This window comes from Malus sylvestris, chromosome 8 (genome assembly GCF_916048215.2).
Source record: "Malus sylvestris chromosome 8, drMalSylv7.2, whole genome shotgun sequence".
Taxonomy (NCBI): Eukaryota; Viridiplantae; Streptophyta; class Magnoliopsida; order Rosales; family Rosaceae; genus Malus; species Malus sylvestris.
In genome coordinates this window covers 18,307,545-18,335,400 of record NC_062267.1, presented here as the reverse complement: position 1 = coordinate 18,335,400, position 27,856 = coordinate 18,307,545, and the positions used below count along the sequence as shown (strand labels likewise).

The 27,856-nt window shown below is 40.2% G+C and overlaps 2 protein-coding genes across 3 annotated transcripts; one reads left to right on the top strand and one right to left on the bottom strand.

Moving 5' to 3' along the window:
* Positions 1-18,207: 18,207 nt before the first annotated feature.
* On the top strand, positions 18,208-25,285 carry LOC126632808 (aldehyde dehydrogenase family 3 member H1-like). Of its 2 annotated transcripts, none has more exons than XM_050303305.1 (10): positions 18,208-18,523; positions 22,592-22,660; positions 22,789-22,885; positions 22,990-23,196; positions 23,301-23,416; positions 23,538-23,642; positions 23,724-23,896; positions 24,028-24,118; positions 24,472-24,621; positions 24,800-25,285. In XM_050303305.1, exons 1-10 carry the CDS (start codon positions 18,323-18,325, stop codon positions 25,037-25,039), a joined length of 1,449 nt encoding a protein of 482 aa, XP_050159262.1. In that variant the 5' UTR covers positions 18,208-18,322; the 3' UTR covers positions 25,040-25,285. The 2 variants fall into 2 exon arrangements, with proteins under 2 accessions (XP_050159262.1, XP_050159261.1); XM_050303304.1 differs by lacking the exon at positions 18,208-18,523 and adding an exon at positions 20,123-20,571.
* An 82-nt stretch (positions 25,286-25,367) lies between these two features.
* Positions 25,368-27,558, bottom strand: LOC126632810 (uncharacterized). Its single transcript, XM_050303307.1, has 3 exons — positions 27,267-27,558; positions 26,356-26,834; positions 25,368-25,990 (listed from the first exon to the last, which is right to left on the bottom strand). Exons 1-3 carry the CDS (start codon positions 27,417-27,419, stop codon positions 25,546-25,548), a joined length of 1,077 nt encoding a protein of 358 aa, XP_050159264.1. The 5' UTR covers positions 27,420-27,558; the 3' UTR covers positions 25,368-25,545.
* Between the last annotated feature and the right edge of the window lie 298 nt (positions 27,559-27,856).

Genomic DNA, 27,856 nt, shown 5'->3' with positions numbered 1-27,856 from the left:
TGCCCTAATCCTAATGTTAGAGAGATAAAATTTGTAAACTAAATGATGCGTCACCAACAGAAAATAAGCACATTTATCAACACTTAAGTAATAATTCAATTATCAACTTTCACATTATTTAATTTATAAATTTTCTTTACAAATTTAATCTTCTTAACATTACACTTACTATACTGATTGAAGATGTTACATTGGATCCATTACCCAAGTGTTCGCCATAAGTGCTTTTGCAGGTTAATGGTTTCAGCCCATTTCCTCGTATATTGGGCTTGCCCAGGTTTTTCATTTTAAATAACCAATTCACGCATACAAAGCCGTACCTAGACCTCTTTGTATTTCACAATTTATACGACACTTCGACGTCTTAAAAGTTTTTTCTTCATCCAATATATCAAAATAAATTATTAATTTATTACTTTATACTATTATGATCAAATTTTTAAAATAAAGAACAATAATATAATAAATCAAGTGCATTTAATTCTCAATAAAAAAAATCTTTGAAGTTGTTGTCAATTTTAGCAGGTGAGGGTTGCCAATCCAATCCATCTCCTTTGAATATGCCTTAAAATGATTTATTGAACCCTAAAACCTCATTTGGTCTTTTAAGATTCAATTAAAATAGATAACTCATAAACCTAACTTTATTAATACGTAATCTATCTTTCCTTATACCGCAACAATCCATCTTTCACTTTTAAGTAGGACACAATTTCTTTTATATTTTTTCATTCAACAATTAAAAGTACTTTCCTTTCAATCCAATCTTAAACACAAACACCAAATGAGACCAAAACAAATGTCTCCCAACTCTCATCCAATAGGTCCCAACTCTCTCCCCATCCCTTATCTGCATCTTTTATTTAATTATCGACATAATGTATCATCATTAATACTTATTTATTCTTCCTTAACAGTGTGGCAATGTTAGTTTGGAACTCACTCACTTTCATCAATTGGGCGACAGATTTAGATTGATTTAAACAGTTCATTTACATTTGTTTGTAACTTTGTTGAGTGTTTTCATTTTCAATGTAGGTATGTACATGTTTTAATTGGATACTAGCAAATGTGCATACATTTTGTGTGTAAACATTTTTTATTTTTGTTTTTAAAATGGAAGGAGAGAGGGGGAGAGAGAGAAAAAACGTGGAAGTGGAAAGTAGGGATGACAACAATTTAGTTTGGGGACGGAAATGCCATATTCATCCTCATAACCACGAATATTAACCATATTTATAACTGCAAATTAACCTTTGGGGCTTATCCATAACCGCACCCATCGATTAACGGATTCCCCATCGGTTATGACACACCCCGTCCCGAAGGAGAGTATGTTGGCCGTCACGTCAAAAACAGAATATGGATGCATTAATATAACAGGTGAAATAAGGAATCAACCGGAGACCCTGCAGTTGGTCCTGTACGGTTAATTCTATAGCTCAATATCCAATCCAAACGGAGTCACCACGGTGACCTGTACAGCGCTACTCTGCACATAAGTCGGAACTACCTGAAGTAGTCTGTACGACAAGAATGGTGTAATAATACGCTCTAGTGCTTCTCTCATCAATCATCTGTGCACATAATCTAAGGTCACCTACTAGTCGGAACCACCTCTAGTGATCTGTACGACTAGCATGTCGGAACCCTCTCATGGTCTGTACGACATGCACCTACTTGGATCTAAGGTGAGCGTGCGGTGCGGTGAATAATATAAGCACTAACACCAGGGGTGCAAGTTATGAGCTCTCAACATAATTCACATCATCAATGATTCACATGAATAACATAAAACTCACCTGATACTCACATGTGCGTCCACAGCACCAATTCACATATATATATGCATCAATTATCAATTCATATATCTCATAATACGCATGCATGGCATACTTTCTGGTTTTGATAAAGATTGATGATTTGAGATATTTGAAGGTATATGCTATTATGTTATTTTCTGGGAAGGTATACAGGTTTTACAGAGAGGGGTTAGAAATGTTTTAAATGAAATGTTTTCAAAAAACTTTGTTTTACTGACCCACTCAATTTTGTTTTGCGCCCCTTCAGGTTCTAGATAGCAGAGCTTTGGTGGCCACGAGAAATCCAACAGTGTTCTGACAGAATTCACAAAAGTAGGACTCACTCTCGGGTGTTTCATCTTAGTAATTGTATTTTTTAAAGCTTTCGAACTGTGTAAATGGTTACATCACTCTCACGTGACTGCCAGCATGCCCTCCTTCGGGACGGGGTGTGTCAGGTTAACTGTTACATACATCTTCGTCAATGCAAAAAAAAAAATCTTTGTTTAATCGATACATTATAATTAATAGATACTAATTTTGTCATTAACTATCCACATACTAACTTCTTCATTAAATATCCACATCCAAGTCATCAAAAACATAACAATACTTCCTAGAGGTGTTCATAATAAGTTAAATATCATAGCAAATTTAGGCAACTTGGTCCCATAAAAAAAGGAAAGAAATGACAAAAAAAAATAAAAATACAATAGTCATTATGTGAGAAAGACGAAACAAATTATAAAACAATTTCAATACTTGTGAATATAATATATTATATTAATAATATTCACGATATCTTCCTATATCTGAAAAATACCTGAATTTTCATTTCAAGACCCGCCCCATTTGGGCGCTTATCCATGGTTATCGAGTTTAACAGTTGAATTGCCATCCCTAGCGGAGAGAGAGGTTTTAATTTTTTATTTTTATTTCCAATATTAGAGATATGCTAGGATCACATTTGGGTGAGGCTTAACAAAAATAGCTTAATTAGTTTGTGTTAAATTACATTATTATCCATTGTTGGAATCAAATATGCGCACCTACGTGAGCAGTTGTTTAGCACAAATCTGAGTAAACCTGAGCAACCTACAAAACAATAAAACAATTGTAAGTAGACCTTAGGCCAAAAGGGGTGTGTCGGTCAAAGGCTCTCCAATGGTTAAGTTAATGAATGATTTTTAGACTCAAGCAGTGGGCAAGAGAATTCAAGTGAATAGATTGCGTTACCGTAGATGAACCCTATGTGGGTGTATTTATGCTGTGGGAGAAAGAGCTTTTTAGGATAGTATCCTCGTTCTAAGCCGGGAGAATCCTAGAGGATATCTAGTAAGTAGATATTGTATCTTCTTAGAGTTGTGATTACTTGCAGTGCACGCTTATTCCTAGATTGTAGGGACTTCAAGACTTATAAGATCTGATTGTCTCCATATTCTGATCAGATTGTGTGTCTTGCAGAACAAGCATGGTCATCTAGCGAAGTCGCTAAGACTCTGCCTAGTGCCCCGAGTAGAGTGATAGTGGCACCTTGCTCTGTCTAATACAGCTCTGCCTGGAGCTAGTGAGTCCTTGACCGGACTTATGAGGTAATGATGCGAAAATTAACTTAACACACAAATTTAACTCTCTTTTGACAACTGTAGTATAAGTATAAGTAGGGATCGTTCTGGACCGAGGATTAGGAAGGCTTGCTAATAACCTCTAAACTGACTCAAAAACATAAAACTAAACTTAAAAATACGTAACAAGACTCACAAGACTCAAAGCAAACTTAAAATACTCAAAACAACTTAAAACAACTAAATAAACTTAAACTAGACACTAGGAATGACTTTAGACGAAAATTGACTTTTACTTGAATCAAAACATTTAAAAACACAAATTAAAAAAGATTTGAAACACTTTGAAACAAGAAACTAAAAGGGAGGTTTTGATTTGGATAAAGTTGAAACAAACAAACAAGTATGAAAAACTAGACAGATTGTAAAACGAATATGAGAAATAAGATGATGGATGGGATGGCTAGAGGCTTTTTCTCCACACATGATATGTATGTAAACAACTCGATTTCCAGTTACTACTTCATTGATCTATGAATGACAATGTTCCAAATTAACCGTGACATCACTAATTAACTCTCAGATTTTCCATGTTTTATTGGATTGGATGATATCATTCGACAACCCAAAACATTCTTCAAAAGTTCCCTACATGACATCATAATAGAGATACAATCAAAGATCATTACGTTTAATGAAAATAATAAGCATTGACAAAGCACTTGCAACTATGATATCATGTCACTCATGCTAGGAATTGAACTTAACGCGATCGTTTATAAGCGACCTTCACTACATGTGAATATAAGTTTGTAACGATTATGTGAAACTTCCTTATATTCTAGCAACGGATTTATGCATGTCAATTAAGTGTCGACCCTTAATTAACAAATACAAATAAGTTATCAATCAAATAGTTAAGCCAATTGCATTCAAGATTCAAGAGTTCATAACTGGAATTTATCAAATTATATTGTACACATAATCATGGCTTTGAAATCACCCCTAGCCAAGAGGGGTTTAGCCACTCATATTTACAACAAAACGAAAGGAAATGAATTTAAACATTAGAAACAAAAGAAAGAAAACACCTAAACGCTCCAACGATCCAAGTTGGACAGCAAGCACATCCAAGCACTTTCCTTCCCTTCCTTTGCTACGGCACAAGGTGTTGGTGAGTGTTTGAAGGTTTGTTTGTATGGAGGAATGGATGTGAAGATGAATGGATGTGTTTGGATGAAGGTTGTGTTGAAATGAGAGTGAATGATCTAACCCAGTATGAACTAAATTTATGTTACACACACTTCCTTTTATAGAGGAAGTGCATGGCAATGGAGGGGAACATGGAGTGGTATAGCAATTGAGTGCAATGATGCATGAAATCTGAAATGATGGAGGGAATAAGGAATGGTGTAGCAATTGAGTGAAATGATTCAATGTAATGATGCATGAATCTAAAATGACGGAAGGAACAAAAGAATAGTGTAGCAATTGAGTGCAATGATTCAATGCAATGATGCATGAAATCTGAAATGATGGAGAGAACAAGGAATGGTGTAGCAATTGAGTGCAATGAATGGTGTTTGAAATGATTCAAAGGTGAAAGTGAAGTGATGATGCAAAGCATGGGGGTAAAATGGAGTGGTGTTGTAGCTAGGGAACATGAATGATTATGCACATGGTAGAGAAAAGGAAGGGAGGTGGAATGATGCAACAAATGAGTCAATGGAGGGAACATGGATGATGATGCACGACATAGGAATCCAAAGGGAGTGCAATGGTGGTGCACGGCAATGATGGAAAGATGAATGGTAGAGTGACACCCTTTTATGGCTGAGCTCTTTGTCCTTTTTACATTAATTCTTCTTTCTCTTTAACACATTCCTAGCCTCTTTAGTCTTCAATTTCGTCCATCTACCTTGCTCTATGCATGTGTTATTCATTCCAAGCCCAAAACTGCTCCAAAATGCATCTTATTGCTTCATAAGGCCTATAGACCTACAAACACACGAAAATAGCTTAAAATACATAATTAACTAAGAAATAACAACATAAATGCATGAGAACAAGCTAACTCAATCGCATAAATATGCTTCTATCAGGTAACAGTATTCAGATCAGCCTTACTCTGGCCCTGGAAAATCATGGTCCCACTGCCTCTAACTATCTGTTTGAGAGACAACTTTTTCCCCTTGAGGATGGATTGTTAACAAAGACCATGTCTTTCGAAATAAGCTAGAATGCGTACCGTTTAATCTTCATGAATACGAGGTGACCTCTAACACTGATGTGACATCGTTTTGGATTCAGACGTGTACCTTTATGTAGTGTGCCATAAAGTTCGCAATGATGAAGCGTTGCGTCCGACGTTTACGCACAAGAAATGAGAAATCTTCTTCGATATTCTTTGTTTATCCCAGTTGTCAGATCGATTGAGCTCAAGACAAGTTAGTCTGAATTCAATGGTTAGATGACTCCACAAAATGATTATATATATACTCGAATCTTACTTCTCTCCTATACTATAATTTTTCATTGTCAAAAAAGGCTCCAACTTATATCCATACCTATTTCAAAATCCTTTATACCTTTTGAATCTTTTCTCATGGCATCTTCAAGTAAGAAGTCCAAATTGGTCAAGGTTTCCCCCTATAATCTTCCTCTGACAAGAGTTCGTAATCGAGAATAGGGTGAGTCTTTTGTTGAAAAGCACCATGATATCTTGGATAACTGCAACGTCTAGTGGGAACCCGGCCATGATATCTACATCGACCTACCACCGTCGTCTAACCCCTGTCGCCCTTGTACTAGAATCTACCTCTAGTTCTTGGACCTGTGTCTTTGTTTTCTTCTTTATGTTTTCATGCAAGGCATTTTGATATGCTATCATATAGCTATCTGTAACCTCTCTCATGTCGCCTTCAGGCGTCTTACTTGCTTTGAGTTGCTGAATCAGTGGTTCGAGGCTAAGTTGGATATCCCCAAGTTTAGGATGTTGTACAACATCAAACCGAGTTTGGATGACCATTATTATTTTGTGGCCATAGCTAGTCTTGGTTGGGAGACATACATTCAAGACATCATTTGCCACGAAAAAGATGGGTTTAAAGACAAACTAGTTGTTGATGGAGCTTAGGAGAGAGATATTAGTGAACTCTGGATCCAGTTTCTCATCCAATAGACCCAGTTTTCAAAGATTGCTGTATATCGTCCAGACTTAATTCGCTGGCCATTGCAGATTTCGGCCGTTTACCGCAATTGGAAATGGTTATTCTTCGCTGAGTGCTTCAACAATCGTGGGAAAGATATAGATATATTTCACTACTCAAGATTCCCTGTAAGTCAAAATGGGTTACTGCTCGTAGTGTTCATAAAAGGACTTGTTTCTTTAAACCAACAACAAGCCTGTTATCTATCCCAAAAAAGCACAAATATCCTGATAGTTCTTCTTCTCACTCATAGCCCTAACTACTGATAAATGAGATCCACTCTTAAGGTCTTGGAGAAGAGAAAGAGATCAATCTTCAAAGAAAGGGACGCGTAGCTATTTCAGCGCCGCCAACTTTTAATATATTTTCCTCTGCATCCATAACAGATAAGCCACCCTCTTCGCTACCCCTACATTTACTTGCATTGTTGCCACGATAACAGGGGTTAGAATCCCACTTTCCTTCTTTGGTTCTTCCACGAAGCATTCCATCAGTGCCAGATGAAGTCGCCGCGCCCTCCATTGCCGCAGCATCAACCTCTGTTCCTCCACTGCAAGTGTTTGTAGATGGACCTTCCTGCCATGATGGTCTTCCGTCAACTGCCTCATCGAGGTTCGAAGAACAACTCGTCCTCCCCTCATGATCTGGCATTCGGTCTTGCACTTCTCTTGAAGATGTCATAATGTGGTGCTACAGGAGTCGTTATGAGGTACCTGACTTAATTTCCTCCATTTCTCTTTGTTAATATTCACGAATTCCCCCTAATGTAACTCATATATTAGGCTAACATGTGGACAGAGGTCGCCTTATTCCGACAATAAGATAATCTAGGGGCTTGAACGAATTACGGGCTTCGAAACAGCGGCGATGATAATGGCAGAACGATGGTTACTAACCCAATCGAAAGAACTCAATAGTGCATATGCCAGGCAACAAGCCTCAGATTCTGCTCATAAGGCGGAGATAATTCGATACATCAACCTAACTACTATAGAAAAGGTGAGGGCCAATGATTACCAGGAAAGTTTTGAGAAGGTCATAGACGAGCTGAGGCTGGAGAGGCAGAGTGTGTGTTAGCTTCGAAGCGGAATACTTGGCTAGGGAGTGGGAAACTCTTCAAAATGAGGTAAAAGATCTTCGCCAAGAAGTCGACCGTAAAAATAACAAGCGCATCACAGACCTTTAACAACTTACTGACAGATACACCTCTAAAATGTATGTGCTCCAAGAAGATCATGAGAAACTGCTCAAAGAGGAGTTCGATGTCGGATTCCTTACTGGTTACGCTCAGCAAGATTACCCTAAGGGTTGGATCATCTTTAAAATTTACAAGGAGTTCAAACACATAGACTTTCCTCTTCCACAACATTTGTTGGATGAGATGTCGAACTTAGAGTGGGACAACACCTCCTACCCAAATTCCTATATTTGAATTTGGAAGCATAAGCACCATAACCCCAAAAGGCGACCCCATAACATCTCCAATCATTCAGGCATCAACAAATGCCACAAGCCCTAGGAGAAATCCCACTTATAAAAGACGAATCCAAGATGCAGATACAAGGGAAGAAACCCAAAATCCATATAATCCCCTTCAAAACATCCTGGGGTAGTAGTGGATCCTTGCCGTTTAAGGTTCGACAAACCCAAGGTTCGTGGGAACCAAGAACAATGATATTCTCCAAACAAAAATAACCATGCAAGTCTCATCCAGCTTTGCACTCCGAGCAAGTCGATGGTCCGAGTCAGGACAGTTCTTTCAACAACAATCAAAGAAGTGCCCCGGCTAGAAAATTTCTCTCAACCAAGGTTCAAGTCATTCCGCTGTGATTCTAACCCTGTCTACCATATCATGCATTACAAAATTGCCATGGCATTATACAACAACAACGACGCTTGGATGTGCAAGATGTTCCCATACATTTTGAAGGGACCAGTTATGAGATGGTATTCGGAACTACCGAATAGGGCCATTGACTGCTTTGAAACTTTTGCCGACTTATTTACGAACACCTATTCTTGCCGTGTTAGTTATGCTAACGCATGTTATTTATTTGACCGGCATATGGCACGTTTTCAAACGGGTTACATCTAAGACACTGCAATTTCTTGGAGGTTTACCAAGCAATTATTAATTGCAACTTTTTCGTCCCATGCTGAGATTCTTGCTTTATATAAAGCTACGCGTGAATGCTTTTGGCTGAGATTTGTCAAACATATTCGAAGTACTGTCGGTCATTCTACCATCTTTGACGTCCCTACAATGAACTTTAAAGACAACACTGCATGTATTGACCAACTAGAGAAGCAATACATCAAGGAAGACAACACGAAGCACATTGCATTGAAAAAACACACATCAGAATTACATCAGAACATTGAAGTCAAGCAACAATAACATCAGAATATTGAAGTCAAGTAAATCAATTCCCTAGACAACCTGGCCGATCTCTTCACTAAGTCATTCCCCAAGTCTACTTTTCAGAAGTTCGTCCAAGGAATCGGTATGCGTACACTTTCTAACCTAAATAACTTGTAGTTATCTTATTTTGAAGTTTTGTTAAACTGAGAGGGAGTATCCAAAAGTATGCGGTCGCCTCCGGGTCCCCCTTAAATCGGTGCTAGCAGACTTTTCCAACTCTGCGATGACAAGCTGGGAGGAATGGGAAAGTTAACTTTCTTTATCTCCACCAACTTGCAGTAGGCATCTCATTGGTCCCTTTGGTCCTAACCAGCATAACCAGTGACATAACTCCGATCCTAGCCTTCGACATATGTCAACTAAACTTTTCTGGAAAGCCTCACATAGATCAGCTGATTCCATTTCATTCTCATTTCTCACCTGTTGGAGAGCTTCAACATGCACATCATCCTTCAACTTTGCTTTGCAACGAAGTCTCTCCAAGTCCGCCTCGAGGATGGCATATGTTGCATCCCAATTACTTTGCTCTGTCTCCAATATTTATTCCACCTCATCTTTGGCGTTCAACATTGACTCTAACTCTACCTTAACCCTGGCCAGTATCGCCTTGAAGTCAATAGCCTTATTCTTTTCATGGCACACTTGGTCAAATTATTTTGCTTAATCTCGTAGGTTTTCTCAGCTGTTTGTTTGTCTACCAACACCTTCCCCAGCTCCTTAGATTTTTTCTTTAGTTGCCTCTCCAACTAGATCTTGCATCCGAGTTCACTTTTGTAGGCCACTTCTAGATTACCAATCCTTTTAGCCTGATTGTGTAATGCTACCTCAATCTCGACATAAGCATGTTTTTAAAATATGTAAGCATGTGGCAAGAAGAACACTGAAGAAGATGTTTTTCAATTAGAAAGGTTTGGGAAAAGAAATTGAAGGTGAGGACTTCAAGCAAAAAGACTATGCAAAAATTCTGGAATAAAAGTGAAGGCTTGAGCGCTTTGAAATCTGAAGGAAATAAAGAAGAAATCTGAAGATATTTATAAGATATTAAGGAGTCATCTTACCGTTGAATCTGGATTGTCATGCCGCAAGATCTATAAATTCGCCAAACCGAAATCAATTGGAAATGTAAAATGCAGTCCATCATTTCTCATGCACATGCAAGGCATTCACATCATTGCAACATTATGGCTTGATTCTCAAAAGCACACGTCTAAATTCGAAATGTCTCAATTACCTTGTAATGGTTACACAAATGGGTTGCCATGTGTCAGAAGAATTTTGAATAGTATGTATCCTGATATACTCCAAAACACATGATTTTCAAATAAATAACCCTAAATTCATCAATACAAATTTATTACTTTCTACACATGTTCTTATTTAATTTGTTGCAGGAATTTCTCTTTTACTGATGGATCAGAACATTAATACCTTAGAAGTTCGATCATGGACTCAACAACTTCTAGCATACTAAGTTGCACAAATAGACCAACAATGCCACCACATCCTGTGTTCTAGAAAGGTATGTGGAGCCAAAAATATTCACTAGGCGACACGTGGACTTTTGGACAAAAGAGGACAAAAATACCCTTCAGGCATACCAGGATTCTTACGCGCAAGCAGCGGGAAATTATCTTTCAACCAAGTCAAAAGTGCTCAAAATAGGTAACAATTTAAAGCCTATTTCATCAAATCCTTTCTTCAAGGTAATTCCCAAAACCTAATTTATCTTATATGTTTTATATTCCATTATTTAGCTAATCAATTAGCTAAATAATATATTCCTTTCATGTTTCCTAAAAATTGACTAATTAAGGGATTAATTACCTAATCAATCCCTTAATTATCAAATTGAAACACCCATTCAAACCTAAAAATACTAGAGGGCCGGCTATCCCCATTCAAAACCTAATCCATCACTTTTTTCTACCTTTTTCACCATTTCTTCCTTTTTATTAGCCAATTAATACCATAACCACCAAAACATTTCCTTTTAGGTTTAATTAGCCAAATAAAACCTAAAATTCCTATTGAATGGCCGGCCACATTTCCTCTCTAAAAAGTAAACCTACCTAGCCCTATAAATAGGGACCTATTTTCACCAAATGGTAATTCCAATCCTCTTGCAAAAAATGCTAAACACTCTAAACACTTTTTCTCTCTAAAAATTCTAACTTTGGCACCGGAGGTTCTTCGTCCAAAGGCCCCCCCCATTTATCGTGGGCGCGTGAGGCTTTTGGCCTTAACCTAAGGTGCTAGTTGTTTTGTAGGTGCAAAATCGTCCAAGATCGAAGAGGAGAAAATTTGCATCCACAAATTGGTGCTTTCATTGAGAGTTGAAATCCATACTCGTAGAAGACTCTCGCACAAAAAGGTTTTTTCTTTATTTTCTAGTCCATTTGAATATTTTTCATACGATCTTATTATTAGAATTTTTTACTTGCAAATGTTCTTTGATAAAACGTATAAGCAAAATATAATGGCTAGAAATTTAGAAAATTCCACAAATGAAATTTCTAATGTTCAAGAAATGGGATTGCGGAGATCCGTGAGGCTAAATGCGACAATAAGTGGAGCAGCACCACCACCACGAGTTTCCACCATGGGAACCACCACGGTGGCTACCTCGGTAGCCACCCGTGGCGAGGTCCATGGTGTCTTCACCACGGCTCGAGCCGTGCCATCCAAGGCTCACGACACCAAGGCCACGGCCCAAGTCGTGTCATCCAAGTTTGCACGGGCCCGGGCCCAAGCCTCGCATTCGCTTGCATCACATTCTAAGCAGCCTGCTCCCGCCAAGCAACCTACTCTCGCGGCCCAGCCTGCTCCCGCCAAGCAACCTGCTTTCGCGGCCCAACTTGCTCCTGCCAAGCAGCCTGCTCTCGTGACCCAGCCTGCTCCCGACGAGCAGCCCACTCCCATGGCCCAGCCTGCTCCCGCCAAGCAACCTACTCTCGCGGCCCTGCTCCCGACGAGCAGCCCACTCCCGTGGCCCAGCCTACTCCCGCCAAGCAACCTGCTCTCGCGGCCCAGCCTGCTCCTGCCAAGCAGCCTGCTCTCGTGACCCAGCCTACTCCCGACGAGCAGCCCACTCCCGTGGTCCAGCCTACTTCCGTCAAACAACCCACTCCCGTGGCCCAGCCTGCTTCCGTCGAGCAGCCCACTCATGTGGCCCAACCTGCTTCCGTCGAGCAGCCCACTCATGTGGCCCAACCTGCTCCTCCCAAGAAGCCTGCTCTGGTGACCCAGCCTGCTCCCGACGAGCAGCCCACTCCCGTGGTCCAGCCAGCTCCAGTCGAGCAGCCCACTCTCGTGGCCCAGCCAGCTCCAGTCGAGCAGCCCACTCTCACGGCCCAGCCTGCTTTTGTGGCTTTCCAAGCAGCCTAAGTCGGCCCAAGACTATCTCAACCATCTGGACCTACCATCGAGCCAGGGGCATTCTCACCACATTTTTTCACGGATTTGACATTTCCCAACTCAAATCTCGCGCCCGGAGTCTACCACCCTTTCATTGCCCAATGAGGCGTATTCATTCCAAGCTTTTCCAATCCAAATGGCGAACAACACTTGTCTCGACAAGTCATAGAGTTGACAAGCGCCCTTGCACAACAGACAACCTTGGTGAATCAACTTTTACAACGCATCGGGATCCAACGTGCCCCGGACGAGGTATCCCGAAGTAGGACAAGGGCAGACAGACCTTTCCAGCAACATCCCGGTAAGCAGCCACTCGACCAGCCACGAGCCAAACGTTTGGGTAATGTACATTCTCGTCTTAGCGCGCGGATTAGCGTGCACTCTCGACTAGGGCCATGGATGAGCATACATTCACGGTTAGAGTCATACTTCGATAGTCAACATGAGCAACCTTCTGGTAAACAGTCACTCAATCCCGCTCAAGTTCAACCAGCAGCCTGCGAAGAACCCGTTCGCCTTCTAGGAACACACCACATGCACTGCATCCGCGACATAGACGAGCCAAACACATGGAAGAGCAGCCTAGACCAGCAAGTCATGGCTAGGGGCAGCCGAGAGCTCTGCTACCCCAACAAAGGCAAATTCAGGAAGAAGTAGAGAGACTATTGACCAAGCGATTGCATGATTTCCAACGCAACGAGGTCACCAACGAGGCACTACGACGGAACATGACCAACATAAGCAAGTCACCCTTCACGAACGAGATCGAGCAGGCAGAGCCTCCACGCGAGTTCAGCATGCCACATTTCACATCTTTCAAGGGGGATGAAGACCCGGAGAGACACTTAAAGCGCTACCGAACCGCAATGATCCTTTATCAAAACAACGATGATCTCATGTGCAAGATATTCGCCACCACTCTACAAGGCGAGGCACAAGATTGGTTCTACACCCTGCCGCCACAATCCATCCGGAATTTCTACAAACTTTCTTTGGTTTTCACCAAAGAATATTCATCTTATCGTTCGATCAAAACGAAGTCTGACCATTTGTTCAACGTCAAGAAGAACCCAAATGAGTCGCTTCGTGACTATGTGAGGAGGTTCAAAGTAGAAAAGGCAAAAATAGTCGGATGCAACGACTCGATAGCTAGAGCAGCCTTCCAAAAAGGACTTCCAGCAGACCACCCGTTATTCAGAAAATTGATCATGAAAGAAGATCTAACTCTGGTAGACTCTTTTGCTTTGGCAGAGAAGCATGCATTTTGGGATGAGGCTCGCCAATGCACATTCAATGACTTGAAGAAGTACCCGACATCACCTCCCTAGAAGCAGCGGATGACTTATTCGCATGTTTGACGGTATCTAAAGTAACAATAAGCTCTACCATCATGCGAGAAGAGCTGGGGGCCCGACTACCTGTATTCTACAGTTCAAAAGCTCTCCTCGATGCTATTAAAAATTCAAAAGTTAACTTTGACGATAATTGTTGTAACCCAAAAGCTTAAGTTTTACCTTCAAACGCAAGCAGTCATCTTCATGACGCACTATTCCGTTGAATCCAAACCGACAACGATAAAGGCGTAGACCTTGGCAAATGTAAAGTTTTCTGATGAACGCAACAACTCGGTCCAACGACGCCCCGAAGGTAGCCGAGCACACTTTAGCCACACATGCTCCCTCAATGGAGATTTCTAGCGTTTACATGTCGACGGCGCATCCAACTACGAAGGCTCGTGAGTAGCCGTGGTTCTTGCCACCCCAGACGTTTCAATGCTTAAACAGGCGATCACTCTAAGCTTCAAAGAATCTAACAATGAAGCAGAGTACGAAGCCCCACTAGCAGGTCTTCGAATGACAAAAGACTTGGTGGTGAAAAAGCTTTCCATTCATTCGAGTCCTAGCTAATCACCAGCCAAACTACCAGGGGCAAAAACATGATGATCGTGGCAACCGACTACTTCACCAAATAAATAGAAGCAGAGCCCATGATGATCATGGTTTAGACGGACATAGAGCGCTTCATATGAAGGAGTATCATTTGCCGATTTGGCATCCCTTAATCCATCATCACCGACAACGGCCCGCAATTCATGGGCAAAGATTTGGCGAAGTTCTTCCAAAAATATGGCATCGAGCAGCACATGTCTACGCCAAGATATCCTCAAGGCAATAGGCGGGCCAAATCATCCACTAAGATGATCCTCGACTGCCACAAGAAATCCCCCACCAATAAGAAAAGAAAACGGCCAGACGAACTCTAAGGATGTCTATGGGCATATCGCACAACCAAAAGACGAGCAACCAAAAAAAGATGGCCACAAGTTTAGATTTGGCAGAAGAGAGGCGCGAACAAACTATCACTCGCATTGCAGCCTACCAGCATCAGCTCCTCTCCAGCTACAACAAAAGGGCCAAGATCCGGCAGTTCCAGCCCAGAGATCTGGTCATAAGAAAAACCTTCATCACTGCCAGCAGAAAAGGCTCCAAAAATATGGATCCCATTTAGGAAAGTCCGTACAAGATCAGCAGAGTAGGTGGCAAGAACAATTACACCCTTGCCACCATAAAACGACAAAAAGATCGAAAAACAGTGGAACGCCTACAATCTGAGGAAGTACCATGTGTGACCTCTCGCTACATCAAAGCCCGAAGACTCAAACAGCTCGACGGGCACTACCTCATCAGCCGAGGATTATCCAATTGTTATGCAATTCTTACCTTACATCTAAGTTCTCGTTCGTTTAACTCGTTTTTCAATGAGGAATTCAGAAGTAATCACGACTTGGCTTGGCTGCATGCTTACAACAACTGATCACTCCTGAACTTCAAGACCGCGCCCTTCTTAGGGACTTACCGTAGGAATTGCGCCCCCCGAGGGACCAACCATGCTCTCCAGTGCGAAAGGGTAAACTAATTGCTCTTCAATGCGAGAGGGTAAACCAATTCCCCGACACCCACATGGGTCAGCTCTCCAAGAACGAGAGGATAAACTCTACACTCCGAATATCCAGACGTGGATGAGCCGGGCTACCCTAATATAACTAGATGCACGATGGCTTGCGCCGGGATTCCTAGAAGTAGCCACAATGGTCTTTTTCAAGGCTTAGCTAACTGAAGGATTTTGGGTCTCTTGGCTTAATATGTGGGGAACCGAGCCCTAGAGACGGAGAGGGCACATTACGCAGTACATCCGATGGACGGCTGCCCTGGAATCCTAAAGCTGCTACCGAGTGCACTAAGGTAGCCTACGGATTCCGGAAGACTGCCTACGGCTTGCCCTTCAAGCAGTAAAGCCGCACTAGACTTATACAACCGCACATTCTTGTGAAAGGTTAAACAAGCTAGCACGCGTATACGAAGTTTTATCCACTGCCGACATGCTACGTAGTCAATAAGCTTCACCTCTGCCAAGCGCGAAACAACCTACACCGAGTCCTAAAGTGTTGTGATACTTGCTACGCAACCTATGGAATTAGAGAAAGTCAAGGTTAACAGCCTAGTGGTTACGCGGACTTGTCTGCTTCTGTAAGTAAGGCATCCGGCTGCCAACCCAATGGCTAACAACTTTGCAAAGTTCTACACCAACACCTACGACTGCATAGGCTACGCGAGCTTGTCTGCTTATAAAAAAGTAGCATGCTTGCCACTGGTCTATCAAGTCTAAAGGTTAGGGCATGAACAAAAGAAGCAAAAATGAAGAAAAGTTAAGGAAAACATGTTTATAAACAACTAGCAAAGGCCAAAGGAGTTCAAGCAAAACAAGAGCTGCAAGGAAAAATAAAGAAAATCTTAAAGGCTACCTAGATGACTACACTTTAGCAGCTTGGACATCCCACCACTACTCGGTCGCCACACCTTCAACAGCCGTAACGCTCTTAGCAGCGGCATCATCCGGCGATTCACCCCCGGCTGCCCCAACCTGGGCACTAACTTCTCCAACTACTTCATCAATGGAAGCCTTAAAAGTAAAAGCAAGCAAGTCTTCCGGAGAAATAAAGAAGGTCTTAAAACCTCAAACCTATCCTTCTCACCCTTCAGCTGCTCATTCTTCTTAAGTAGACTAACATGGACGCGCTACAGCTCATCCACTCCCTTCAAAGCAACAAGCTCAGAATCTACCATAGTATTTGTTGTCTCCTTAGCAGTCTTGCTATATCTGCATCATAGCAAGCATAGCAGTCCTTCTATAATTGGGTCATATGCTTCGCAAACGAGCTTGGGCAAACACCTTTCTGACGCCATCAACAAACTTGGCACAAGCGTCCATGTTTTCAAGAGATCTGGTTTCAAAAGCACATAGATCTCAGCAACCTCCCCAGAAGCAGGCATAGTGGATTTCTCACAGCTGCCTACGCAAGCAGTCTCTTCATTCCCAGCAGGCGAATCAGTCTCAGCAGCATAAGGAATAGGCCTTGGCACCACTTTAGCAGCAGAGTCCACCTTATCGCTCTTCATAATAGTAAGCCTCTCCAAAGATGAACCGGACTTTGCTCCCAACAGACGTCTTGGTACAAAATTCAGCACTAGGGGCATGACATGACCTTTATGCCGAACAATCATATCAGCAATCGTACTAGCCATTCTTGACATGGCAGGCACCACATGCTCAAATCTAGCAGCCTCATTTTTCGTCCCCTTGGAAAAAGTCAAGTCAATCACAAGCCTGGAGGCAGTCGGCGAACCCGCGCGAGCGAAAGAAGTCTTTGGTTTTATTCTCAGCCGGCATCTCTTGAGCAGGCAGGGAAGATCCCTTTTCCCACCTACACTTACAGCAAGATCCACAACAGTGATTGGACGAGCCAATGCATCCGCCTTGATCCTATTCACCTCTTCTTTCGGGAGCAGCCTACCTTTCTCTCAGCGAAGAGGACTAAGCAGCCAACAACATTCATGGTACTCAACAGGGGAGCTCAACCCAACATTCCAGCAGCCCATGAGACCCACAATCTCCTCATTTCTCTCAATTGCCATCCTGGCCCGAGTCAGGTCCAATAGCTCAAAGGACATGAGCCATACGGCTCGCCTAGCACTGCGCCTCAGCGCCACAATCCGCGACCCCAGCCGTACAAGCTGCCCTTAGCTCAAGCCAAGCCAAGTTGCCCAAGCAGTGGTCCCTGCCACGACATCTCCTCGGCCCATGCCGAGCCAACTCCTGGCCCCTGCCAGCCGACGTGCCGCACCACCCCGACAGCTGCCCCGCAATAGCACTATCCAAGAAGGAGGCAAGAAAAAATAAATTTATAGTCCAACATTGCACCAAACGCTTCACTAAGCTAGTCCAGCTTAGTGTAGTCTAAGCCAGTCCAACTTAGTCCCTGAAGCTATCCAGTCCAAGACAGTCCAGTGTAATAAATGCACCCTAAGAGTGTATAGTTTTAATGGTAAAACAATAGGGTGTGAAATTTCATACTTCGTATCATTAAATGATACAACTTTTAAAGCTGTTAGATTGAAGCCCTCTATTTGGTCGTCCAATCCAAACCATCAACTACCTGTATTATTTAAGAAAAACAAATGAAAATGATTTGAAAACTTTGAATTTTAACGATTAGGACAAAATAAAAGGTAAAATAAATAGTACCAGGATTTGTTTCAAGTGTTCGGACTCTTTTGCTCTCCCTTCCTACGCCTTGAAATTTCAAATAAGAACACAAAACACAAATAAATATTATAATATCTCCCAACGTGTGTTACACTCCCATTTGAGAGTAGTGGAGGGACCAATGTCACCTTCTACAGATTCGAAAAGCATTTTCACCCAAGGCAAATGCACGAGATATACAGACAAAGACACACCTCTTTTATAACGTTTGTTTTGTTCCTTGCCTCGTAAAACCTACCTTTTCATTTTTATTCAGAAGATATATCATTTTATATATTCATAGCGACGGTGGAGGAGCAGAAGAGGATGTATTTTGATTCGAAAGATGCGTTGACCATGGTTGAGGAGCTGAGGGCCAGCTATAATTCCGGCAAGACCAGAAGCTACGAGTGGAGGGAGTCGCAGCTGAACAACCTCTTGAAGGTGGCGGAGCTTCACGAACAAGAGATCGTCGATGCTCTTCGGTCAGACCTCTCCAAACCTGAATTTGAAGCCTACGTTCAAGAGGTTAGGTTCCTCTCTCTCCACCGTTAGTGTGTTAAATTGTTAATGTTGGAGGGGTGAAAATTGATGAGAATTGAATTCACACCATAATGCATAATCATTATTGTTTTCCATCAATGCAGTAAAACATCATCTGCATCTTTGTGTGCTCTTCTAGTTTATTTTTTGGTTTGTGGGGTTTTTGTTTGGATGATATTATTCACACATCCCTTTTACCTCCTTCATATCCTTGTTAATATATGTTCATTGATCTTTTTCAATTCGTCTAAACTGACAACCGAAATTTGAAGGAGTATGTAAAAACTAAAAATAGATGTCTGGATAACACTTCATTTTTTATTTTTGATATTTTGACTTATTGATCATCGTATGAAGGATAAGGTTGGGGTGGACGAGGTTGGTCTGGGTACCTTTCGTACCCAATTTAGTAATTGCAGTGATTCTATTTGTCATTTCAATTTTCAAACTTTCCAAAAGTGCTAAAGTTTCATGTAAAATTGGCTGCTTTAATGCGTCTACAATACACAGGTAGTAAATTAATAAATTTACAAAAATAAAAGCCTCTACAAGGGTGAAGTGATGGATTATAAAGATGATATCATAAGTTTGTAAGTGTTCGATCAATTTGACAATCAATATTTAGTTTTTTTACTATTCTAGCCAATTGTTCAAGTTTCATAAACATTTCAGCCAATTAATTTCCTAAGTTGCATGTACAATTGATTAGCTATGAAGTTCTATAAATGGAGACTTTGGATTTGGTCTATAGTCACTAGCAGTTTTTAATTAAAACCTTCAATTTTTTATCAAAGTCTCTTGATTTTAAAAACCTCATTAATATGTATATTTTTATATGTTTGACATGTATGAGATTTATAATCCCATATTGTGTGTATACATATACATATATATGTGTGTGTGTGTGTGTTTTTTTTTTTTTTTGGGGGGGGGGGGGCATATAAATCCTAGATACAAAGACCCTCATTATATTAAAATGTAATATTATGAAATCATAAATAGCAAAAGAATGTATCCTGATACATAGTGTTAAAAAAATGTAAAATAAGCTATATAGTAATGTACCCAAGAATTCATATATTTTGATTGAAATTAGGTTTTATCTTCTCTTTTTTTTTCTTTTTTTTGCATGTGCTTTTACATATATTAGGTTTTATCTTCTTCTTCCTTTTTTTTTTTTTTTGTCAAAAGCACTATGTAATGAGAAAATATTGCTTAAAGTTCATGATATTTTCAATTGATTTTCTACAAATCCTATAGTTTTTAGGAAGAACTTAATGGAAGTAGGGTGATATTTATATGAATAATGAGATGTTGGTGTCCAAAATAATCTTAAACATGTCATTAAGTAATATGGTCTTGTAGTATTCATCTTCGATACCAAATTAAGTTACTCATTGTATTACATACATGAACTTCCTTCCTTCTTAGTCTAAAATATCAATATATTAAAGAAAAATAAAAAAAAAATTCTTTAACATAAGTCGTAACTTATTTTGAATAAAAAACTTAACAGTATTAAAGTGACGTGACAAATCACAACCCAATTCCGTTAAGTCGCGGGAACCCTCTCTCTCTCTCTCCCTCTCCCTCTCTCTTCTGGTTTATCTCCGGGTGTGACATCGTCTGTTCCATCAACAACTGTTCTTCTCTTCCTTCGTAAGTCAGATAGAGAGAGATCTCCACACGTCTCTTCCCACACACTCAATTCAAATATATATATATATACACACACACGCTCAATTCAAATATATATACACACATACACACATATATATACATACATTCTTCTACTCTGTCTATCCGTTTCTAGTTCTACCATGGGTTCGGAGAAGCCTTTCGACGAAGAAGCCGCCTCTGCTGTGGTCAAGGAGCTGAGAGTGACCTTCGCCTCCGGCAAGACTCGGAGCTATCAATGGAGGGTGTCGCAGCTCGAGTGCATCCTCAAGCTCCTCACCGAAAACGAGCTGGAGATCGTCAACGCTCTCCGCTCCGACCTCTCCAAGCCTGAACTCGAATCCCAAGTCTATGAGGTCCTCCGATTCCCCCATTTAATTTCTCACCAGTGAATTAGGTTGTGATTAAAATTTGCTGAGAAATTTGGATCGAATTTTTTTGTTGGTTTCTCAATGATTTGATGTGGACATGTTCTCTCTCTCTCTCTCTCTCTCTCTCATGTCAATAATTCATATCTATATGCTAAATCATGAATTGGGTTGTGACTAGAATTTGCTGATTGCTTTAGTTGAGTACGACACTATTAAATGCTGATTGCTCACTCAAATGTTCTGTTATGTAATTGCCTAGAAAAATATGCGCAATTGGATCCCACAAAAGTAAGCCGTGTACGGTTTTAGTGCCCCTTTCATTGTCTAATTAGTGTTCATCCACTTTTATGTTCGATTAAAAATTTGTAACCGATTTTATTTGTGCATATTTTTCGATTACATAATGGTGTCTCTTTGGTTTTGTGCTTTCCATTGGACTCTAAATCCCGATCATAATTTCCAAATTCTTCTCAAACTAGGTGGGGAGGCCTTGTCACTTGGGGTAGGAAAATCGTGCTTCTGTCACTTAGTAGTTCTGATGCATACATTATGTGGGGTATATTTAATAAGCTATGCAGGAAGAATGTAAGAAGTGGGTGGAGTGGATCACAGGGGTAATCAATGACACCCCACTAGATTTATTGCACAGATAAATTTGTCTCTCATACTATTTGTGAGGATGCATTCCCTCCATTTGAAAGTCAGCCCTTTTCTTTTGGATGCTAGCAACCTTCTCACTTGAATCTTCTCGGCTTTCTTGTTCATCATGCAATGTTGTTTGATGATCTGAACTGTCTACTTTCTATATCACCTTTGGGGATCAAGTCTGCATAACCGGTTGACTAACAGTGTCAAAATTTCAATGTTTAATTGAGAATCATAGTTTGTCTAATTTCTTGAATAACCATTAGATGTCTAAACGATTTCGGATTTAGTTAATTTTTTGCAAAAAGATCTTTGAATAGTAACCAAGAAAATAGGCGGTTCAAATAATCATTCAACATTGTAGGATGAGGAGAGCCGAGAAGGTAGAATAAGAACTAAGAAGGTTGCTCGCATTTTTTTTTTCTTCCAATTTTTTTTTTGGGTGGGGAGGGGCTAGCCGGGTAGGGCTTTATTATGGGGTTTGTAATAACTCTTGTAAGTTGAGGAGTACTTTTCATGTCTGTTTGGTGTCATAAGTATTCATATATCTTAAAATTTTTATTCTTTGAGATAAGTCAAGCCTTGTCTTTTCTAAATATAGCTAGGTGTGATGCGGAGAAAAGGTAAAGAATCAACTTTCCATTAACCGCATGGGGTGTCTGCAGGACAAAAACGCTTAAAACTATGTAGAGACTTACAGGAATAAATTTGACAACAATAAAGATTGTTGCGTGTTTTTAATTTGTAGTAGAGATAGATGTTTAAATTTGCAAATGCCTGATTTGTTAGAAAGGTCCAGTATCTTATGTTTCCAGACTATCAGAACCATTGATTAGGGTAAACCCGTGTTTGAATATGCGGTGCTGATTCATAGTCTAGCAACATAACATGTTGGATATCTAGCAATATATATATACGCTTACACATATATATGTATATAGGTATACTTCTGTATTGAATTATAGATATCTTACATATGTGCTACTGTGGATATGGCTCTGCTTTAACTCCATACAAAAATGGAGATGGCGGGTCAGAATCTGAACTGTGGATTTCGTGGTTCACCCTGAATTGGATGTTTCTGCACCGGAACAGTTTGGATTGAAAAATTGGCTCTCTCCCAATTTGGTAAACAAATGGAGAGCATTTTTTGTCAGCCATTGGTTTTGGTGGTTGTGGACACAATCTTTTGGCTCTCCTGCTAGCGAAATAGACAATTATTGAATCAAATGCTTACCTAATCAATAAAGTCATCCAATTATTTAGGCCCTTGTCCAATTAATTTCTTCTCTGTGAAAACTTCACATGAATGTCTTGTTTGTTATTGACTTCATATTTCGTTTATATGGTTTTCGTGTAGATAGCTATGTTAAAAAACTCATGTAATTTGGCTATTAAGGAGCTGAGGAAATGGATGAAGCCAGAAAAGGTTTGTCTTTGTCAGCAACTCCATTGACATTTTGTTTGTCAAGACAGACATTTCTTGAGTTGATTTGACATTTGTATTCTATCTATTTTCCCCATGAGTAACATGCTAATATTTCCCTTTCATTACAGGTTAAAACTTCAATAGCAGTTTTTCCTGCATCAGCTGAAATAGTGTCTGAACCTCTTGGTGCTATACTAGTAATTTCAGCATGGAACTATCCTTTCTGTACGTTCATACTGGACTTTTTTTTTTAAGTTTAGCATTGAGCTCTATAGTCCTAATTAATCCTGTCCTCAAACAAAAATAATTTTGTAGTATCTTTTTTCCAGTACTCTCACTTGATCCAGTTGTTGGAGCCATTGCGGCTGGTAATGTTGTGGTTCTTAAACCATCAGAACTTGCTCCAGCCACATCGTCATTGCTTGCAAAACTTGTAGGTGAATATATGGATAGCTCTTGTATAAGAGTCGTTGAGGGGGCCATTGCTGAAACATCTGCACTATTAGAGCAAAAGTGGGATAAGATATGTTACACAGGTTCTTAGTCATTTTCCTCTCATTTGTTCTGATTTTTCATCTTCCTTAGATTACAGCTGATTTTTCTATATAATGGGTTGAAAATATTATATTTAAATTTGTAGGAAATGGTAGGGTTGGATGTATAGTGATGGCTAGTGCTGCAAAGCACCTTACACCAGTTCTTTTGGAGCTTGGAGGAAAATCCCCTGTTATCGTTGATTCTGGCATCAACTTACAAGTATAGAGACCTTCCTTCTTGCATAGCCTCAATAATATTTGATGTATTTTACTTTCTGCTACTACGGTGCTGCGATTTTCATCTCGTCTCATGTACAAACTTGTCGTTTTGTTTCTCCAAGGTTGCATGTAGGCGCATAATCGTTGGTAAGTGGGGGTGTAATAATGGACAGGCTTGTGTCTCCCCTGATTATATCGTAACAACAAAAGATTTTGCTCCTAAGCTGGTAAGGTTACCCTCATATCCCATTGGAGATCTGAATTTGTTTTTCTGTTTGTGCCATCTGTTTCATTGTCTTTATTCACAGGTGGAATCTCTGAAACAAGAATTGGAGAACTTCTATGGAAAGAATCAACTAGAATCAAAAGATTTGTCTCGTATTGTGAATCCTAATCACTTTGCTCGCTTGACAAAGCTCTTGGATGAGGATAAGGTTTCTGGAAAGATCGTCCATGGAGGTGAAATGGACAAAACCAACTTGTATGTTATACTTTATCTGATTGTTCTCTTCTTAGCGCTCTCTCTCTCTCTCTCTCTCTCTCTCTCTCTGAATTAATAGGGTATTGCATTGTATCGTAAATGCGATTAATGCTTCTTCCTTTTGATCACAGGAGGATAGCTCCCACCATCTTGCTCAATGTCCCACAAGACTCTTTGATCATGACTGAGGAAATATTTGGCCCTTTGCTTCCCATTCTCACGGTAAGAATCACAGATTTTGTTGTTGTGAGTTTGTGCTTTCAACGAAATATTTTTGCAGCAAAATATTTAAATAGATCTGGCAGTCTCAGCACATTGATCAAAAGCTATAGAATCAGATTTTTCGAATTGTGAACTAGTAACAGAATATCTAACATGGTTCTCATTTGGGATGATTTGAAAGGAAAGTAGTCTAGCTACCTTCATCATGCGCAAAAAAGTAGGCTGATTGTTGCCATATTTTAATAGTGGAAACATTTTTGAAAGAGTAGCATTTGTATGATTGAATTGTTCTGTTTTTATATGCACGTGACGCTGGAGATCCAATGCAATATCTTCCCTTCTGTTTGTTACAGGTCGACAAATTGGAAGACAGTTTTGATTTGATAAACTCAGGAGCAAAGCCCCTTGCTGCGTATTTGTTTACCAACAAGAAGAAGCTGAAGGAGCACTTTGTAAATACTGTATCTGCCGGGGGTTTGGTTATCAATGACACGACCGTACATGTAATACTTCACCCTCGAAATTCTTGAAACAAGACAGTACATGTTCATCGATGCATTCTTGGCATTTCCATTTGTTACATATAACACCGCACAGTCACATGCACACTGATTAATCTATTTCCGTTACTCCAAACTCTGTTTAGAATCTAATTTGCTTTATATATACTTGATGGTACAGCTTGCTGTACCCTCCGTGCCTTTTGGAGGAGTTGGAGAGAGTGGAATGGGTGCATACCATGGAAAATTCTCTTTCGACGCCTTTAGCCATAAGAAGGCTGTTGTTTATCGCGGTTTTGTTGGGGATGCCTCCATAAGGTACCCACCATACACAAAGGGGAAGCTAAGAATTCTGAAGGCTCTAATGGGCGGTGGCATATTAAGCATAATCCGTGCTCTGTTCGGATGGCCTGAGGCTTAAGAGAGAATAGGATCTCGCTTTGCTCGTGTGATTTCTTCTTTCGGTCATTTATACAAGTCTTTCGTTGTATAGTAAACGAATATTGTTCTGATTTCACTTTGACAAAGGCTTGATTGTTTATGAAAAGGGAAATGGAGAGTGTAAAAGTTGGGGGTGAATATCATAGATTTATATGTTTAAATGTGTTTGTAATTGTATCATACAATCATGTTCTTGCTGCTTATACTATCATGTTCCAAAGCTAAAGCGTTTCGTGGGTTTTATCCGAGCCATATTTAATTCTAACCTAAACTAGGTGAAAGGGTTTCGAACTTGGGCGCAGCGGGAAGATCACAATGCTCTAACTTGGTTACTCCCAGTTCTGCGCTAAAACTCTTCAATATATAAACACCGGGTTGTCTTACAAAAGCTTCTACCTGTATTATACAAATGAAGCATTGGATTCTATCTGTACTATCTACTATGAAAACAATGAAGGGAGCAAAAAAGACTACAATCACTGACGATCAATCATAATCCTCTAAAATGGTTTGAACATCCAATCGTTGTTCATGGGTGAGGGCGGTCGGAAAATCGACCAGAAACGTGACCTTCAAGTTTCCTCTCTTTCCTTCATCTTTAGAGACTGCCATGCCTTGGCCGGATATGATCTTTTCATAGCCAGGATATATGATGTCGTCGATCGTCAGCTTCATCTGGTCTCCGCCCAGCAGAGGGATTGAGATGATGCAGCCGGTGAGAGCCTCCACCAATGGAATCTCAAGTGCCAACTCCAAGTCATCTCCTTCTCTTCTGAACAAAGGGTGTCGTTTTTCAGAAATCACAAAGATTATGTCTGCTGGGTATGCACCTCGTCTCTCATTTCCCAATCCTTCAAATGTAATCTTTGTTCCTTTCTTCCATCCTGGCTCCACTTGTATTGTTACCAATTCATCTTCTTGAGCCAATTGCCTGCCATTAAAACAAATTAATATGAAAAGATACTAGGAACAAGTAAGCAAATGATCTAAGCTTCACCCATATATATATGAGCAAATGATATTTGGTTCTAGAGTATCGCTTCCGTGCCACATTTACTAATCACATTGTTGATCCAAGTTCTGCCTATTTAGGGTTTCACCTTCATAAAGGATGCAGTCAACAATATGATCAGCCATTCGTACTAGTCATAACATGTTTGATAAAGAGATCTCATTTTGAGTCGTTAAGTCACACACATATATACGTACAAGTACATGAAAAAGAGACGCGATCAATATTTTGATGACATTTTGACGAGAATACTTGTATAGTAAATCAAGGACAAGGTAACCAACCCGGTGTCTTTGACGATAGCCCTTGTGACCTTCATCTTCTTCTGGCATCCAAAGCACAGCTCCTCTAAGGTGCACTCAAGCTGCTTCTCAATGGCTGGGGGTTTCAACATCCCAGATGAGTTAGAAAACATGATGGGGGCAGGGATCTTCCGGCTCTCACTTTTTGAGAGAAAGGGATGGGCAGGCGTGCAGTCCGCGCTTTTAGTAGTACACCCCGGCGTAGTGGGGGTTGCCGGAGAGGGCACCGCAGAATCGGGCCAGCTTTTCCGGCTCTTAGATTTCTTGAGGGAGGGTGAAGGGGTGCGACTCTTTCGGCTTGAGCTCTTTGAGAAACGAGGAGAAGACACGTTAAAGATGCAGTCCACGCTTTTGAGACCTCTAGGGCTTGATGGATCATGGCGTCGCATTCTTTGCAGGCTAATGCATCTAAAGCTGTGCAATCCATGCATGGTTTTCTTTTCTGTATCCTCACCCACTTCCTGTATGTATATACACATATATGTATACATATAAAAGCTATCTTGATCAATACTACGTATACAAATTAGTTAATCTGTATGCATGCAATGCAATTAGAAACACGTGAAAAAACGAGGTTATAATGTTGTTAATTATGGAAGCATAATGTTGCAGCATATTGATTATCAAGGTTATCGTTAATCTGCATGCATGCATGTAATTAGATAAACACAGGAATAAGCATATTGATTTTCAAAGTTAATATTACAATGAAATTTTATTATCTTTCTAAGACATTCCTATCCACGCGCAATTCTTGTTTATAAATTTTGATCATTTTGTATACGAGAGGAATATTGCTCTCATGTTATGTTTTGTAAGATTGTTAATGTAGACTGTATATATATGTATTGAACAATCATGCAAAATTGACAATCGAACAATATATTTACCTCAAAAATCACATCATTGTCTCGACATTGGTCAACTATGGCTTCCTCTTGTGGAGCTGAGGATGATTTCTTTTTCATGTGTCGCCATTTCTTGACAATGGATTTATAGGTAGATATATACAGATTCCGAATGGAAGGGATAAGAGGACGCATGGGTAAAAACCACGCACTATGCACAGATTGAAAGAAGAAGAAGAATAACAACAACAAAGATAACAAAAAGAGAGATCAAAAGATTGGCTATGTCCACAAGAATGCGTGTTTTTCCAAATATGAAACTAGCAGCGTTTTATAAGGCCTTTCATTCGATGTCTCGTGTCTCGTTTCTGGTTTATCACATGCTAGCCAACCCAACTACTTATCGTGAGACACCGGTTGCATAAATTGTTTGTAGAGAAGAATTTTTTTAGGGGGACAGATAACTCTTTCTTACTTTTATTGTTATATTGGCCTTCAAGGGTTGAGATATTTTCTAGTCAACCTTCCAAAGGTCATTGAGCATGAGAGAAGGTAAAAACCTACGTACTCAACAGCTTCTTTACAGGGAAACAAATAATCCAAATGAATACTTTGGATGCGGTCCTTGTTGG

Bases quoted from the DNA above. Each gene is read 5' to 3' on its own strand.
- LOC126632808 (XM_050303304.1), top strand. From the start codon at position 20,359: ATGGGTTCGGAGAAGCCTTTCGACGAAGAAGCCGCCTCTGCTGTGGTC. The intron at 22,886-22,989 runs GTACGTTCATAC...TCTTTTTTCCAG, and splicing joins AGCATGGAACTATCCTTTCT to TACTCTCACTTGATCCAGTT. The intron at 23,643-23,723 runs GTAAGGTTACCC...CTTTATTCACAG, and splicing joins AAGATTTTGCTCCTAAGCTG to GTGGAATCTCTGAAACAAGA.
- LOC126632810 (XM_050303307.1), bottom strand. From the start codon at position 27,419: ATGCGTCCTCTTATCCCTTCCATTCGGAATCTGTATATATCTACCTAT. The intron at 26,835-27,266 runs GTAAATATATTG...ATATACATACAG, and splicing joins ACAATGATGTGATTTTTGAG to GAAGTGGGTGAGGATACAGA. The intron at 25,991-26,355 runs GTTGGTTACCTT...TTTTAATGGCAG, and splicing joins GCTATCGTCAAAGACACCGG to GCAATTGGCTCAAGAAGATG.